This window comes from Nyctereutes procyonoides, unplaced genomic scaffold, assembly GCF_905146905.1.
Source record: "Nyctereutes procyonoides isolate TBG_1078 unplaced genomic scaffold, NYPRO_anot_genome, whole genome shotgun sequence".
Lineage (NCBI taxonomy): Eukaryota > Metazoa > Chordata > Mammalia > Carnivora > Canidae > Nyctereutes > Nyctereutes procyonoides.
The window spans coordinates 16,624,911-16,642,830 of NW_026575144.1; the positions used below are offsets into that span (position 1 = coordinate 16,624,911).

A 17,920-nucleotide genomic window follows, 5' to 3' on the forward strand; every position below is an offset into this window, starting at 1 on the left:
TTTCATTCATTTATTTTTAGTTCTTTAAAAAATTATTTTATTTTCACTGTATTTTTTATCAGTGATAAGAGGCTGTCCTGGTTTTGCACATCACCACATTCACTGAAAGTTGTACATATCAGAGCCTTGTTTTTCTTCCTTACTGTAGTGAGTACAAGGATCAGATACATGTAACTTTCAGTAAACACAGTGCTGTCTGAAACAAGGATGGTGTGTGTGTTGATTTTTTTCTACCCTGTCTGAAAGTCATTTTACAAAGCAGATTTTAATGATCATAACTTTGCTTTTTATCTTTTTTCTGCAACCTTAGTTTGTATGTTCTGTTTAACTGCATTGTAGTGTTTCTTTTTTTTCTCTGTTGACCTTTTTAGAATTCTTATTTTCTTGGTTTGTCTTTTTTGTTGATCAGTTTTTAATGATACGGTTATTTCACATGATTAACTTTCAATGCATAGGAACAGATTTTGAGTACATATATACTATAATTTATATGTGTGAGTTCCAGTTAGTTACAATTAGGCATTGACTGAATTACCACTAATTTTCAAGCCTGCAAATCCAACAAAAGTTTTTAACTAGTAAATTATAAAGTATTCTTTAAACTTACAATTTCTTTGTCTGTGACTAGTGATTCAATGTTAACTTGGACCACAAGTCCTTAGTCATCTTTGCATGGGGCAGTATATAGTACAGATGGCATTATATTTTAAAGTCAAACTCCTTGAGTTAAATTATGCTTCCATTTACTATTAGTTGTGTAGCATTGACCTTTACTTAATCATTCTGGATAATCATTTTGTTATTTGTGGAGTCAAATTCATACCACCAACATCACAAGGTTTTGAGGAATGTTGAATAAGAATAACATTATAACATTTATAAGAATAAGACACTATTAGGCAAAGTTTACTTTCCCATCTTATACCTTTTAATTGCTTTTTCTCCTATGATTGTGGATGCCATTGGATCAAGTCTTAACTATGTTTGTTAGGTGGAGTGGAAGCCACATAAGATGGGGCCAACCTTTCCGACTACGCCATGTCACAACAGGAAAATACTTGAGTCTCATGGAAGACAAAAGCCTTCTACTCATGGACAAAGAAAACGCAGATGTAAAATCAACAGCATTTACCTTCCGATCTTCCAAGGTAAGACAGAAAATATCATGTTGAAGTACCTGCAAGTATGTACCAACTACATTTCTTTACATTTATTTCTAAATTTACATCTATTTCTAAATTTCTGGTTTTTCTTCCATCCATTAATAATAGTTATTTCCTAAACCACTTAAACCTGCCCAGGTGTCTCACCTGAGTTATAGTTCTTTGGTTGTTTACATATAACACATTCATCTAGCTTGTTTCTGTTTACTTAGGCTTTGACAAGCATAGTTGGCACAAAGCTCATGCTGTTATCCTATAACATTATGATGGGAAAGAATGTCAGAACCTCAAAGGCACATTTACACATCCTGTCTTATATTGTGACCTTTCTTCTTTTGAATCATTTGTAGGCGGGGCGGGGGGGGAACCTCTAAGAAAACTCCTTAGATCTCTAGTGAGAATCCCTCTGAACCAAATGATGAATAGAATAGGAAAAAATACATGTGCATCAAAGTCAAGTTGGAATGCCAGTACTCCAGCACAGCTGGTCCCCTCAGTGCTTCATGACTGATCCCTAGACAACCCACAATGCAATATGGATTCCTACTCATGCTTCAGCAAAATAACAAATGTCCTGAACAATGAGGTGTCTCTGGAATGGTTGAAAATCACATGTTGAGTTGACAGATGCCAAGCATCTATTGTATGCATTATTATTATAATTATATATTTATGTCCTTCGTTTAATGAAGAATGTGAAACTTGAGCATAATGATAGGAATGGGGCCAGATTACTGATTAGCTTTTATCACAGAGATGCAAAACCTGATGCCCCTATTATAGCTAGCAGCAAGGTTGGGTGAGTTCAGAAGTAACTGTGAGAAGACATTAGACTGAGTACACATCCCTAGTGCCATTCTCCTAATTTGTAGTGTACAGGGTGGGGGAATATGCTCTGGACTCTTGAGTTCCGCAGAAATCTCCAGAAGAAGCAGCCATGTCGATCCCTATTCTGTATGGTGAAAATAGAGTCAAAGCTGGTAAACCCCAGTGGACTATCTCAGATAGGGCTCACAGGTGTATATTTGTTGCATGTACCCACAGAGGGGCTCTGAATGCTGTATGGACCCCTGGTGGATAGTTGTTCTTTGTCTCTATAGTTGGAAAGCACAGTTGGTCTCATTGTGAATGAATGAGCTTGATGTTGATTGGCTTCTTTCTCAAGCCTAACTAAGCAGAAGAGTGGGAGTTTGCTAGTATATCCACTGATAACACCTCAGTCCAAAAAGGGGAAAAAATTCAGTTCAGTAAAGAGGAATTAGTTATCTGGTGGTAGAAGTCCTTTTTGAGTAAAAACGATGGTACCTGTTAAAACATCATACAGCTTTGGGGCAGGAAAAGTAGAAAAACTGAAGGAAACACTTGGCACTCTAGCAAAATATAATTTAACAAAACATAATTTGGCAAAATAAAATCCCAGAGAAGTAAAAGAACCTGAACAGGCATATCACAATGAAAGACATTGGGAAAGTTTTCCAAGCTATAGCATGTACAAAGACAAAATCCAGCAGGAATTAGAGGCAAAAGGGAAAAAGTGTAAGGTGAGTAAGTGTTCTGATTGCCTCCCATGAAACAGAAGGCAAGTAATTTTTTTAAGATTTTGTTTATTTGAGAGAGAGACATAGTAAGAGGGAGAGAGAGAAGGAGCGAGCTAGAGTGGGAGTGCATGCAGGAGCCAGGGGGAAGGGGCAGAAGGAGAGGGAGAATCAAACTCCCCACTGAACAGGGAGCCAGGATGTGGGGCTCGATCCCAGGACCCCAGGATCATGACCTGAGCCAAAGGCAGACGCTTAACTGACTGAGCAACTCAGGTGCCTCAGTAATGCTTTTTAAAACTGAAAAATCAGGTAAAAGAGCTCTAAGATATTTAAAAAAGGCAAACAGTAGAGTACAATGAAATTTACTAAAATAAGGTGATAGAAGAGAGGGCATTTGGTGAGAAAAAAAAAAAAGAGGAAAATACTACCATTGTCATTCTACATAATCCATCCCAGTTGAAAGAGGACAAGGCAACAAGAATCATAGACACACACAGCCACAGAAACCCACAATCAACAGAGATAATAGGCCACATAGCAAACAACTGGAAAACAGATAAATTTAACAACAGAAAACCTAAAATATGACAGAGTGGAGGCCAGTGTGTTTGTCTTATCAATATATAAAAATGGGCTAACATCACAATTTAAAATAAAAATTTCATAGTGGATCATGAAGTATAAGTTACACTGACATTAAGAGACACCTCCAAAACAATTTTATTTGGAAAGTTTGTACATTAAAAGATGGCTAAAGGAATACCAGGAAAATACAAACAAGAACAAAGAAGGGTGTCATATTTAATATCAGATGAGAAGAAATTCAGGCACAAAAAAGAGTGAAACAAAAGTACTTCATAATATCAAAGAGTGCAATTCACTGAGGATGTAACAATTATCAAGTCCATGTACCAAATAAAATGATATAGTATTAATATTAGTATTAATATTCATTAATAATTCAATAATTGCTGCATTTCTACCTGTTGTAAGTCTGCCAACAGAGCTGAGCACTCTCTGTAACTGATATCACTGAATATCAGGACACCCAGGTAGGAGAACCAAGGACAGAAGGGATGAGTCATTTGTCCAAGTCACTGGGCTGGGAGCATAGAAGAGCCATTGGACAGGAGGTTATCTCTGCCCCAAACTGCCTGTCCAGGATCGGTTTAAAGAACTACAGCTCAGCTGCAGGCTTGGAACCCTGAACCGACTAGTTTACTCATCCCCCCAACTCCCTTGTCTGGCCGCCACAGGAGTCTGGGGATGTGCCCTGGAGATGTGCCCTTCACCTTGCAGGGCCTCACACAACTGAAATACCACCCCGCTTGTCTATAGGCTGCCAGGCAAAAATTCCCTTTTGCTGTAGAAATCTGAATACTGAGTTCATCTTTCTGTTTTCATTATATCTGTAACAACCATATTCCAGTGGCCTCCAAAAATCCTGTTGCTATAGAAATCTGAATATTGATGCTATCTTTCTCCTTTTATTCTTTCTATAGCAATCTTGATTCTCCAGGAGGTAAATGGATGCATGTGGCAAAACGGGCTAAGTTATTGTAAATATAAAAGAGAAATGTATATTAACATATTTTTAAACTTTCTTGTGTACATATAGCCACTGAGCTAACAGTTTAATTTTTCTTAATGAAGGGAGGTTGTTTTACTGATATAAAACCTGTGCAAGCTAACTTCATCATTCTTTATCATGGCAAAAAAAAATAGGAAAAGACTCAGATAGTCAACATATATAGTTGGTAGCTAAGTTGGTATTAGCCCTCAGAATATACTGATCTTGAAAGATATCCATTGTAATACTATTGGATTTTTTAAAAAGGTAGATTGTAATATAGTTTTAAAAACTTATTTTTTTACTTAAAAAATAAATTCTTGTGTGTTTGTATATGATTATATGATATATGTAGAAGGATCTACAGTAGTCTTTTAATTTTGAGTACTTTAGAAGATCAGCTGGAAGGCATATGAGACTAAGTGTAGGGGAAATTTTTTATTTAAGTTTTAAAAAACAAATCTCTGGACTATTTTGCTTGTTACAACAATAGCCATATTTCTTTTGCAACAATAAAACATCAGTTAAAGAAGAAAACAATCATTACATTGACATTCTGGGACATAGGTTTTATGTACTTTTTTTTTATGGATGTTTAGAAATGGAAGTACTCAAAAAAATAGTACCTTTTGAAACCTTTTCCTCCAAATATGTCTAATTTTCTGTATTAGAGTATAGCTGGCATTTGAAAACGTTTTACTAGCTAGATCTTTCTTCTGTGCTCAAGGATTCTGTTTCTGGATTTTGGCAACTTTGTATTGTCATAGATTACACTAGTAGAGAGCAAGGATCCCAATGGTACTTCTTAACTAATTATTCGATTTCTCTGAAGCTAATCTCCTATTAAATCATTCTAATATGAAAGTAGTTAATAATTCACTGTCCCATACTCCACTTTTTAAATTCACCATGATAATTATATATGATAACATGGTTGAGAGTACTGAAGGTAGAGGAAAAAGCTAGGAAAATATTTTATTTCTACAATCACAGAATTTTCATTTTAAGATCACTGGCAGATTAGATAATAACATTCTTTCTGTGATATAGAAATAGTAACTCTATCATTTCTTTCAAAAATTGCTTTTTTATTATGTATAATAGTCATAGAAGAATGTTAAAGGGAATTAAATAATGTTGCAAGGAGAAAATTATATTCCCTTACTCAGAGGCAACTATATGGTGTGTATGTGTGTGTATTTCAGTTATTGGCAAATATATACATTTTTTGATATTTAAAAAGGGCTAATTATTAAAATTGAAATAAATCTATGATGAAAGTTGTTTTCTGCAGTTACATAACAAAGAAGCATTGAACTTAGAAACAACTGAAACAGAATGAAAGTCTCTAATTATAGATGAAATTCTATATTTTTAAAATAAGATTGTTCTCATATTGTCAAGATTTTAGAGAATATAGTGTGAATAGATTCTCTGATCCCTTTTATAATTACAATATTTGATCATGGACACTGGTCTCTGAAATAAATGTTGAGTTCACTTAAAGGTGTGTGTATATGTATATATTACGTATATCTATTCACTTAAAGATGCTTTTTTTTCTTTAGTGCTTTTGACAGGTTAAAAATGCTTGTCATATCTTTACATATTTTATTATGTTAGTTTCCAATAAAAATAATGAGTACTTCCAATAGTTAGTTAGTTTTAGTATTTATATCCAAAGTCTGGAACTGCCACATAACTCATCCAAGCTTCAGTCTGTCATCTGCATAATGAAGATTAAAAATAGTATCTAAGCTCCAAAGGCTTGATCAAGGATTAAACAAGATAATGCACATAGGGTGCTTAGCACATTCCTTGGCATATAATAAGCTGTTAGCTGTTATACTTATTTTCATTGTGTGAATGTGTACATTTTAAACATTTACATTCCAATATATTCCATTTATATTCCAATAGTTTCCAATAAAAATAATGAGTACTTCAGTTTCTAGAAGGCAAAGATTTCTTTTTGTAAAGCATTTCTTTGATTTTTAGTGTATTTTGAGATTATAATTAATAAATGACTATTGATTGACATAACTATTGTATTGCAAATCAAGTATTAACTATTGATAAAAAATTGAACTTTCTAGGTCAGTTGAAAATATCAACTTTTATCTTAGATTTAGGGTATTGTTTGTACTTAAATTTACAGTCCCTTATCTGTGACAGTTGAGACCTCTTTGAAAGTATATTCTTAAAATTTAGCAAATCATTAAGTTTATTCTTTCATAAAATTATAAGTGAAAGTGGCTTTAAAAAGTCATTCTACTAGTTAATATAAGGAGCAATTTTTTTCTTATTGTCATTGGGATATCTTTGACGCTAAGATGAGCACTCAATACCCAATGTCAAATTCATATTTGACAGAAGACTCAACAATTGTTGATAATTATCTATTTTCAGAATACACAGATTAAAGTGGAAAGTAGTTCATAATATAACCAGTGTTTTCTTTTATCCAGCTTTGTTGAGATATAATTATATGTAATATTGTGTCACTATAAGGTATACAATGTGATGATTTGATACACGTGTATATTACAAGGTGATTATGTTGGTCTTCCACTAAAAACATTTGACATAATGAAAAATTCAGTTCGATTTGTATAGATTTTCTTAGGCCAATTATTCTTCAGTTTCTACCCCCCAAGATATAATTTTTCTTTAGCTTAATACCCACTAAAATATTCCCTGTAGGTTTCCCTCCAGTTTTCTCTTTCCCACACATCCTGAACAAAAACCTTCTGCTACTGAAATGATGAAATATCAACCTCAAATAAGACTGCCATTGAAAAAAAAAAAGACTGCCATTGAGATGACAGGAATTATGGATCATATCATACAGTAGACATAGAACAAAACATTTTCACGACATAGTTCTTAGTATGTCATTTTTATTTGGAATTTTTAAAATTTTTGGTTCAAAAAATGTTTAAGATGTTTTAAAATGTACACATTCACACAATGAAAATAAGTATAGCAGCTAACAGCTTATTATATGCCAAGGAATGTGCTAAGCACCCTATGTGCATTATCTTGTTTAACCCTTGATCAAACCTTTGGAGCTTAGATACTATTTTTAATCTTCATTATGCAGATGACAGACTGAAGCTTGGATGAGCTATGTGGCAGTTCCAGACTTTGGATATAAATACTAAAACTAAAACCCTCTTTAATAAGAAAATTAAATATTTAATAATAATAATGATTATTATTGGTAGATAATAATGGTAGATAGGAAAGATGTTGCTCACCTATGATCATCTGACTATTATGGTTATTTAGTGATTGATTAAATATCTAAAAAATAAAAGCAAAGTGGAGAATTTGAGTATTTTTTCTTATCAAAATAGTTATACAGAGTCATCAGTGGAGATGGATTTTGTGTTTAGTCAGAATTGAAATCAAAATAAATTTTTTCAGTCCCCCTTTCTCAAGGGATTTTGATAGAAAATAATGCCAACTCTGGGTTTATAAAGATACAGAAATTCAGTTACAGTTTTTATGCTGATCCTTCTTAGTGGCAGTCAGCCCAAGAATGAGCTGAGCTCACTGAACTCTTCTGTGGTTAAGACAAGATGTATCAAAGTTCAACCAGAGAAGCAGAACCAGCATGAGATATGTTTATATTAAGGGATTTTTATTATGTGGATTTTCCTTATGAGATTGTGAAGGCTGGTTAGGTAAACCTGGAGTTCATCATGCAAATGGCTGGAAAGAAAGATCATGATTAGGGTAGAACCCCGTGGACACTAGCTGCTTGCAGTCTCTGAACTCAGGGAAAACCTAAGCCCTCTTTAAAGGGCTCATCTGATTAACTTTCACTCATCCAGGTTATTGGCTCACAGTCAACTGAATACGGACCGTAATTACATCCCCAAGATTTTTTCACCTTTGACATGTAATGTAATCTAATCATGAGTGCTGTCCCATCCTGTTCCTTGGCCCAACCCATGTTCAGGAGGCAGGGATTACACAAGGCTTTCCCTAAGGCACTTTGATCTTGTTTCACTGCTGCTATGGAAGCTCCTCAAAGACCCTTCCAGAACAAGCAGTTTTTTTAAAGCCCTTCTCTCTACAAACCCACACACCAGAATGTCCCCTCATGAGATTTCTGAACAACAGAAAATTATATATTTTTTATAGTCTTGCTTTGGATGGGCAAAGCTTGGCCTGGCCTATCTGTTCCAGTAATTTCTCTGACCCTTTTGCATTTTTACACTCCCAGTTCTCAGTGAGCAACTATCTTGTATTTAAGTGTGGCACCATAATGAAGCCAAAAAGAAATTTGACGTTTTAATTTTCCTAACTTTAAATATTATTTGTCTTTTTTTTTCTTTTTTTTTAAATATTATTTGTCTTAAGGAGAACTGGCTATTACAAAAACACTTCATCCTTTAAGAATAAAGGCCTTTCCCTCCTCCTTCCTATCTGCCAACTTTACAGAATAATTTGGAAGGATTTAAGGATGATTTCAATTAATGCTAGATGAATCTCTCTGAACTACCTTATCCATATAATAAAAACATAATCCTATATGACTACTTTAAAAATGTTAATGAGCCTCAAGGTGGTGCCTGGGTAGCTCAGCTGGTTAAGTGTCTGACTCTTGATTTTGGATCAGGTCATGATGTTGAGGTAATGAGATCGAGCCCCACGTGGGCTTCATGCTAGGTGTGGAAACTGAAAGAGAAAGATTCTCTTTCTCCCTCTGCCCCCTGCCCCATGTCTTAATGAGCTTCATTTGGTATATCTAATGCCTATGTATCACTTAATACAGACAGTTATCAGAAATAATTTTGGCTTTATAGGCCAGTTTGGTATGCCCAATGCCAAAATAACCACTTAATAGTTTTCATGCTGATCTTTTTTACTTCTAGAACCATTTTGATATTGTTTAGGAAATTAGATTTTCTAAACATTCATAAGTAGAATTATTTGAATGTTAGGATTGGGACTAGTTTATAAGTATATTTTTTGTGGGAAATCTGTTGAGGTAGGTGATTTTTTTCCAAAAATTTATTCACTTAGTAAATCTTTATTAAGAATCTGTAATTTGCAGGTACCATTTTGCTTCTAGGTAGATGGACCATTGAGGTGAAGGAACCAGGCATATGATACTTGCCCTTGGAAAACTAATTTATAGTCAAATAAGAAAGAAGGCAATTTCAGTAAAATGCTAGCATTTCTTTCATAGTTGAAGTATAGCATGCTGTGGTTGTCCATGAATCAAAAGAGAACATGTTTATCCAGAAAATCATCTAATAGTAAAAATAGAAGTCTTTTCAGGAACTCTAGACTGTGTCGAAGAGAGTTGTTTCTTTTTTGAGCATTTTTATGATTCTCAAATCTCAAGATTATTCTTATAGGATGGGTAATTTGACTATTTAAGAATTTATGGATGTTAGTAAGTGCTAAAATAATGAGGATCTAAACATGTCCTCAGGGATCCCTGGGTGGCGCAGCGGTTTGGCGCCTGCCTTTGGCCCGGGGCGCGATCCTGGAGACCCGGGGTCGAATCCCACGTCGGGCTCCCAGTGCATGGAGTCTGCTTCTCCCTCTGCCTATGTCTCTGCCTCCCTCTCTCTTTCTGTGTGACTATCATAAATAAATAAAAAATTTAAAAAAAAATAAAAAAAAATAAACATGTCCTCAATTAAATGGAGGTGGAATGGGAATTAAATATTATATGTCTTTTGAGGAAAGTTTCTTTTTAATGGCTAAGTGCTTATTATGTCACAGCACTTTGAAAAGCAATCTGCTCTTGGGGACACCTGCATGGTGCAGTTGATTAAGGGTCCAATTCTTGATTTTGCCTCAAGTTATGGTCTCAGGTTGTAGGATTGAGCCCCATGTCATGGTCTGCACTCAACACAGAGTCTGCTTGGGATTGTCTCTCCCTATGCATCTCCTCCCCACCACATGCAAATGCACACATGCACTCTCTGTAAATAAATAAAAATAAATAAATAAATAAATAAATAAATAAATAAATAAATAGATCTTTTTTAAAAAATCTGATTTTGAGACTGGAAAATTTCTATTGATCTGCTTTCAACTTCCTTGACTCCTTAGTCTGTAGTTTCAATCTGATGTTAAGCTGATCCAATTAATTTTATATTTCAATTTTGTTTCTGTTTTGCTATTACATTTCATTTTATATAGTTTCTCAACTGAGATTCCCATCAGTTTATTCATAATGCATATGTTTTCCTTTATGTCCTTGAATGTTTTTTATATTTGTAATAGTTGCTTTAAAGTCCTTCTCTGCTAATTGTAAGGACTATCTCTGCGTCATTCCTATTACCTGTTACTACTTTTTCTTTGGTATGGGTCACATTTGGTTTTGTTTTTTTTAATTTAGTATAGGTCACTTTTTCTTGTTTTTCATGTCTACTTGTTTTTGACAGTATATACTGCATATTAGAAATGATACATTATAGAGACTCTGAATTTTGTGGGACTTTTTTGTTTTTTTTTTGTTTTCTAAAGAGTATTTTGGTTTCAGCAGGCAGTTCACCCTGTTGGATTGAACCTCCAGCTTTGTTCTCTCTTTTTGTAGTGGGCAGTTGCTTGTATTTCTGCTTACTTATTTTAGCTTTCATCTCTCATTCTGCAGGACATAGTTTAGTGTTCAGCAAGAATTTGGGTAAATTTTATAAGCAGACTTTGCAGATATTTTTTTTTTTGACCTGGGATTTAGCTCATCTAATGTTCTGGCTGCTTTTTGAGCCCTCAGGTGTGTGCTCTGATATCTCAAGCCAGTAAAGCAGCAGATTTCTTTTGCCTGAGCTGTAGGCCGACAAATAGGCAGGGCATGCCCGACAGCCAAAGGCAACTTTTAAAAATATCACTTGGGTACTGTTTTCCTTTAGAGAGAAAAATATTCTCCAATTTCTCCCTGCTTTTGGTCCCTTTCAATGATCTTCAGATAGATTCTGGAGAGTATTTTTTTTTTCTAAATTTTATAATTGTTATCTATGATCCAACTTAACTACTGTACTCTGTCATTTCCTAAAGCCAGACTAAATAAAACAAAAACAGAAACAAAAGAATAAAAGAATGAAAAAAAAAAACCAAAAGAATAAAAGAAGAATGAAAAAAAGTCAAAAAGTGATACCAAAACTTATATAAAGGCTGCTGATTTTGATACAGAGTAGCTAATACAGAGTATTAGTAAAACTATTACTTGCCTGATTTGGACACTGTATTTCTAGTAATATGGGCTAATTTTAGTAGCTGTCACATTCTTGACTCATGTTTATGCTTAGGCTTATAGTTGTTCAAAGCATCTAGATTATTCTCACCTGAATTTCTCTACTCCTAAACCTGACTTACAGAAAATGACAGGAAATAAAAGAAGGAAACATGAATGGCCTTTATTCTTTCATACAGTAAATAATCACACTACTTTTTTTTTCTAATGTTACTTTGGCAGTTTTTCCCTGACCTGAGGATCAGAGATTGTTACTAAAACAGTCTTCAGGAAATGTCATGATTAAAACTTCTAACCGGAGAGTAATGTGGACTACTTCATAAAAGCCAGACAAAGCATAACTTTACAATGAGGAATTGTGGCTTCGCAAAGCACAATCCAAACTCTATAAATAGACTACCAACTAATTCCTTTGGATAAAGGAAAAACAAAAAGTAAGAATGTTAGAGGCTCATTGTTTTATTCAGAGGAGATAATTACATTGTTATATTTTCCCCTGGAATTTAATTTTCCCATTGATAGGTTTGGTGTAAGTGGATTAGTAGTTTATCTTGTTTGATAGAATGAAGTTGGAAAGGCTTAATTATCTGTTTTATGGAAGATTCTTAGAAGAGTGTCCCAAGTTATTTGCATAATGGTTAAATCAACTTATAATTGTATTCATTTCCTTGTATGAACTTGACCTTCTGTATTAAAAATTTCAATTCACTTTAGTTTTCAAATGTTGGAAATGTTCATAATCATTTTAGAGTTATCAGTTATTTAGTACAACATGCAAATGACAGGAACAAAATCTACCAAAATTTTGTTTTCCTTGAATTACTCCTTTTTGAATAACAGCCATAAGGTTTACTGCAATCTAATCTTCAAAAACATTTGTATAACTATTAGTAATTTCCAACTAATTGTGTAATTATTACTCCAAACAAAACTTCAAAAACACTTGTGTAACTATTACAAAAGCCAAATAAGGAAAGACACAGGTGAGATTTAAATTAAATTTAACAATGAAAGACCACGGAGAAGAATAAGAAACTGCAAAAAGAGGTACAGAAGCAAAAAGAATATTGGATTTTTTTTCTTTTTTTTTTTTAAGGACTATATAGAATTTCAAGCTATCATGGGGCCTGAAGACTAGAATTCAGTGTGGGAGGGAAAACTGAAAGAACACATTAAAGGAAGAAGCATTAAAATAAGTATATCTTGTTGGTGTCAGGTGATTCATTGTTCCTAGCACAGGGAGCTTAACCTAGTAAGCTCCTACAGGGAACAAATATTTCCATAGTCCACATTGGAAGTTGTAGTTGTGGAAACTGAATTATCGCTTTGATCAGTTCAAAAGAAATTATCACTATTATTACCGTCCTTACTAACATCACCATCAACATTGCCAACACCCCATATTCATGGTCAGAATCATGAAAATGTATGTAAGTCTTCATTTTATCCCAGGCACCCAGCTGAAAACTTTACATGCATTATCCATTTTTTCTGATACTACAGGCAAGATACTTTTGTTAGCTTTATTTACAAGTGAGAAACCTAAGGCTTAAAAGGTTTAATTAAATCGTCTTAAGGTCACAGAAGTAATCAGAGACAGAGATTGAACTCAAAAGTGGATTTTCTGTTTCCCTAAACCTATGCTCTTAATCACCAATAATGGAAAAAAAATCTGGAAAGAATATGAAGTCTGAGCTACTAATTTTAAGATGTCTGGTTTGGAGTTTGCCATGAAGCAATATAAAATTTTATGTTATGGCCAAAATAATTTTCTACCAGTATGAATAATTCAAGGTAGTTTATTTATCTTTATAATTTCCCACTTTGATTTTCAGTATCAGTTGAACTGCTGCAATAGAGTACCTAAAAAAAAATTTTTTTTATTGGAGTTCAGTTTGCCAACATACAGCATATCACCCAGTGCTCATCCTGTCAAGTGCCCCCCTCAGTGCCTGTCACCCAGTCACCCCACCCCCTGCCCTCCTCCCCTTCCACTACCACTTGTTTGTTTCCCAGAGTTAGGAGTCTCTCATGCTCTGTCACCCTCAATGATATTTCCCCCTCATTTTCTCTCCTTTCCCCTTTATTCCCTTCACTATTTCTTATATTCTCCAAATGAATGAGACCATATAATGTTTGTCCTTCTCTGAATGACTTACTTCACTAAGCATAATACCCTCCAGTTCCATCCACGTTGAAGCAAATTGTGGGTATTTGTTGTTTCTAATGGCTGAGGAATATTCCATTGTATACATAGACCACATCTTTTTTATCCATTCATCTTTCTTTTTTTTTTTAAATTTTTTTTTTTTTATTTATGATAGACATACAGAGAGAGAGAGAGACAGGCAGAGGGAGAAGCAGGCTCCATGCACCGGGAGCCCGATGTGGGATTCGATCCCGGGTCTCCAGGATCGCGCCCTGGGCCAAAGGCAGGCGCCAAACTGCTGCGCGACCCAGGGATCCCTCCATTCATCTTTCGATGGACACCGAGGCTCCTTCCACAGTTTGGCTATTGTGAACATTGCTGCTATAAATATTGGGGTGCAGGTGTCCTTCTGCCTCACTGCTTCTGTATCTTTGGGGTAAATACCCAGTAGTGAAATTGAGTACTTGACCATTATTATTTTATTTTTTATTTTATTATTTTTTAAAGATTTTGTTCATTTATTCATGAGAGAGAGAGGCAGAGACACAGGCAGAGGGAGAAGCAGGCTCCATGCAAGGAACGCGATGTGGACTCGATCCCGGGACTCCAGGATCATACCCTGGGCCGAAGGCAGATGCCAAACCGCTGAGCCACCTAGGGATCCCAAACCATTATTATTTTAAAGGATGTCAGAGGGCTGAATTTTTCAAGGAGCATATTTACAAAAAGGCAAAGTTCTTTCAATATAAACTACTATTTTTAGAACTTTTGCTTATCTTTTTTTCCTTTTTCTCCTCTAGGAAAAATTGGATGTGGGTGTGAGAAAAGAAGTAGATGGCATGGGGACATCTGAAATAAAATATGGAGACTCAGTATGCTATATACAACATATAAATACAGGCCTATGGCTTACCTACCAGTCTGTGGATGTAAAATCAGTGAGAATGGGATCCATACAACGTAAGGTAAGATTATGTAAAAACACAATTCATAGTAGCCATTTTGTATGACAAAAAACACAAATGCCAAGACAAAAAGAAATAGCTAACAATTTGAGCCACCTGCTAAACTTCATTATTTACATGCAAAAAGGTCAAATCTCACCATAGTAATCTCTCTGGTTTTTGTGAGGTAAACAATGCTGGATATTACAACACAGCTTTAAATATTAAGCCCAGAAGTATACTCTTTTCTGGATCCTATCCTAGTCTACCTACTTCATTTTGTTCTCTTTGCTTCTGCTAGGGATATGTTTCTAGAATGCAGGAGAGTTCATGCAGCCCAGCTGCTAAGTCTTCCACTGAGAATCTGTTGCTTTCAAAGCAGGTGCTATACTTCTGGATAGTGATATGATACCCTTCCTGACCTGCCTCTTACCTCATCTGTGCCCCATTCTCTTATTCTTTGTCCAATCTCTAGACAGTATCTTTGGTTTTCCCAGCCCCACCACTTGGACTACATTACTTTTACTTCCTCACAAAAATTTGGCTTTGAAAAAAATGTCTATTTAGATCATCTGCCCATTCTGAGATCAGATTATATTTTTGTTATTGACTTATGTGAATTCTTTATTTATATAGGATATTAATCCCTTATCAGATACATGATTTGCAAATATCTTCTTCCATCTAGTAGGTTGCTGTTCATTTCGTACACATGAAATTAATATGGTATGCTGGTCAATTATAGTTCAGTAAAAAGCCAACAAACACAATATGGGTTCTACATTTCTGTGCTTTTGCATACACAGTGCAAACTGTGTTCAACAACTGTAGTGCCCCAACGCAGTCAAAATCTATGTTTAACTTTTGTCTCCTTCCAAAACTTTACTAATAACCTACTGCTGATGGGAAGCTTCACTGAAAACATAAACAATTAACACATATTTTGTATGCTACATGCAATATATACTGTATTCTTACAATAAAGTAAGCGAGAGAAAAGAAAATATTAAGAAAATCAGAAGAGAAAATACATGTATAGTACTATACAGTATATTTTGAAAAAAAAAATCCACATGTGAGTGCCCTGTGTAGTTTAAACCTGTATTATTCAGGGGTCAACTGCACTCTTTCCTCTGTTTGGAATGCCCTTTAAAACTTTTTTTCTCCACCCAATTTCTACCTGTCCTCCAGAGGTTAAGTTTTTATTTTTTTTTAAGATTTTATTTATTAGAGAGAGAGTGTGCATGATGGGAGGCAGTGCAGAAGGAGAGGGAGAAGCACACTCTCCGCTGAGCAGGGAACCTAATCCTAGGACCCTGAGATCATGACCTGAGCCGAAGGCAGATAGATGCCTAGCCGACTGAGCCACCCAGGTGCCCCCAGAGGTGAAGTTTAAAGATAATTTGAAAACTTCTTCTGAATGTCTCAGCTTATTTCCTATGTCCTCCTTTGTGTTCTCATAATATTCGTGTATGACTTACTAAGTTTTATTTGAGGTCCTGTGCTATTTCACTTACTAGGCTACCTTTCTCCTCTTTCTCTCCTACCTCCCTTCCTCCCTACCTTGATCTCTCCCCCTCCTACCCACCATTTGTGAGCTTCTTTAAGGGCAAATATATAGTACTAAATTTTACACCAACATGTAGCACAGTGCACAGAACCAAAAAACAAGACTTCTCTAAATGTTGGAAAGACTATAGTGGGGCAGAAATCTTTATTTTAAGTATGGATTGTTTAATTGTGTTTTATTGTGATCTCTTTGGAGTGACCAGCACTGATTTTAGGGAGGTTGGAGGCTGATTCTCCTTTGAGGGAGTTGTCTTAATGCATCACTCTACTATCTTAGAGCTTTGGGTGGACAGCCAGGGACAGCTCTCCTGCAGACCCACATAATCTTTGTGAAGAGATGATCACTTGTCTTTGAGGTCTTTGATCTAGGCTTATAAATTTAAATGTGTTTGTCTGTATGCAGTATTGTAAACCATTTATTATTTCCTATCACTGAGCTTAGCTGAATTTAACTTTTTATGATGGGAAATTCAAATATATGCCAAGGAAACAAAATAGTATGCTGAGCCCTGGTGTATCTATCCTTCACCTTCATCATTTCCAGTGCTTTTTTATGCTTGTTTCATTTACAGTTCTGCATCCTTGCCATGTTCTGCTAAATTATTACTGTTACCTATGTGGAATTTTTAAAGGTAGTATCTAAATACACTGAAATGCCAAAAGATTATGTGATCCACACAAGTGATGATGTGGCAGGAGAAAGTTCCATTTCAGCAGAAAGTCGTCCAGCGTTCCTGTCCAGCTCATCTTCCTGCCCCTTCTTCCCCAGGCTCAACTGCTTCTGTAACATTTTCCCACCATAGGTTAGTTTTGCCTGGTGCAAAACTTCATATAAAGGAAACTATGTAGCACCACTCTTTGGTATAAAGCTTCTTCCATTAAGCAAAATGCCTTTGACTTTTGTCCCAAGTTATGGTTATTTGGAACCAAAGGATTCAAGCTGCTTTTTGAGGTCCTCAGAAGACAGAGGTTAGAGTAGGTTCATTTCACAGTCAAGGGGGAGGGACAGAAAGGAAGACATGTTTTCCTTCAGTTTTTTAGTTTCTTTCTCGGGAAATAAGCTCGTTCCGCTTCTCCATATTGGCTGTCCTTGTTCTGTATTCTTATCTTTCTTCCTTATTTCCAGATCTTGCTTCCCAGATTGTCCTCCAGATCACTCATTTTGTTGTGTTTGGTGCTATTCTCAAGTTCTCTCAGTGTCTTTGAAATTGTACTTTTCTTGTAATTTTTCATGATTTCACCCTCAGTCACTTTTTATGTCAACGTTACATTTTTCATTGTTCTGATTATTCATCTCAGACGTTTTCTTACTGTGAACCTTCACTCCTGTTTCACAGAATTTATACCTTCTTGCATCCTACAGGTAATTGAAATAGTTCATATATGTAAGTTATATCCTGCTACTCCTGTTTTTTATGGCTTCTTAAAAACTTAGTAATTTTTGCTGAATTTTCATCAATTAAAGAAATTATAAATCATGTTTTAATGGCCTTCAATTTGTTGATAAATAAGGTAATGGACATTATGATATTGAAGAATCCTTAAAGGCATAGACAAAACCCTATTTGGCCATAGTCTATTATGCTTTTGAAATATTACTAGATCTTATTCATGTTTTCTTTAGAATTACTACATGTATATTCAGAGATAAAATTAATTTTTGTTTGTTAGGGATATTGGAATTTCATGAAATTTTCATATGTCACAAAATACATTTTTTGAGTCTTTTTTAACCATTTAAAAATGTAAAATTCACTTAAAGCTC

The 17,920-nt window shown here is 35.0% G+C and overlaps 1 protein-coding gene across 1 annotated transcript in view; it reads left to right on the top strand.

Moving 5' to 3' along the window:
• The window catches only part of RYR2 (ryanodine receptor 2), a 755,069-nt gene that overhangs the window by 367,702 nt on the left and 369,447 nt on the right, over window positions 1-17,920 (top strand). Inside the window, exons 12-13 of the mRNA XM_055308992.1 lie at window positions 992-1,148; window positions 14,443-14,607. Of these exons, the coding sequence (XP_055164967.1) occupies window positions 992-1,148; window positions 14,443-14,607 (322 nt within the window). The remainder of the gene's footprint in view (window positions 1-991; window positions 1,149-14,442; window positions 14,608-17,920) is intronic.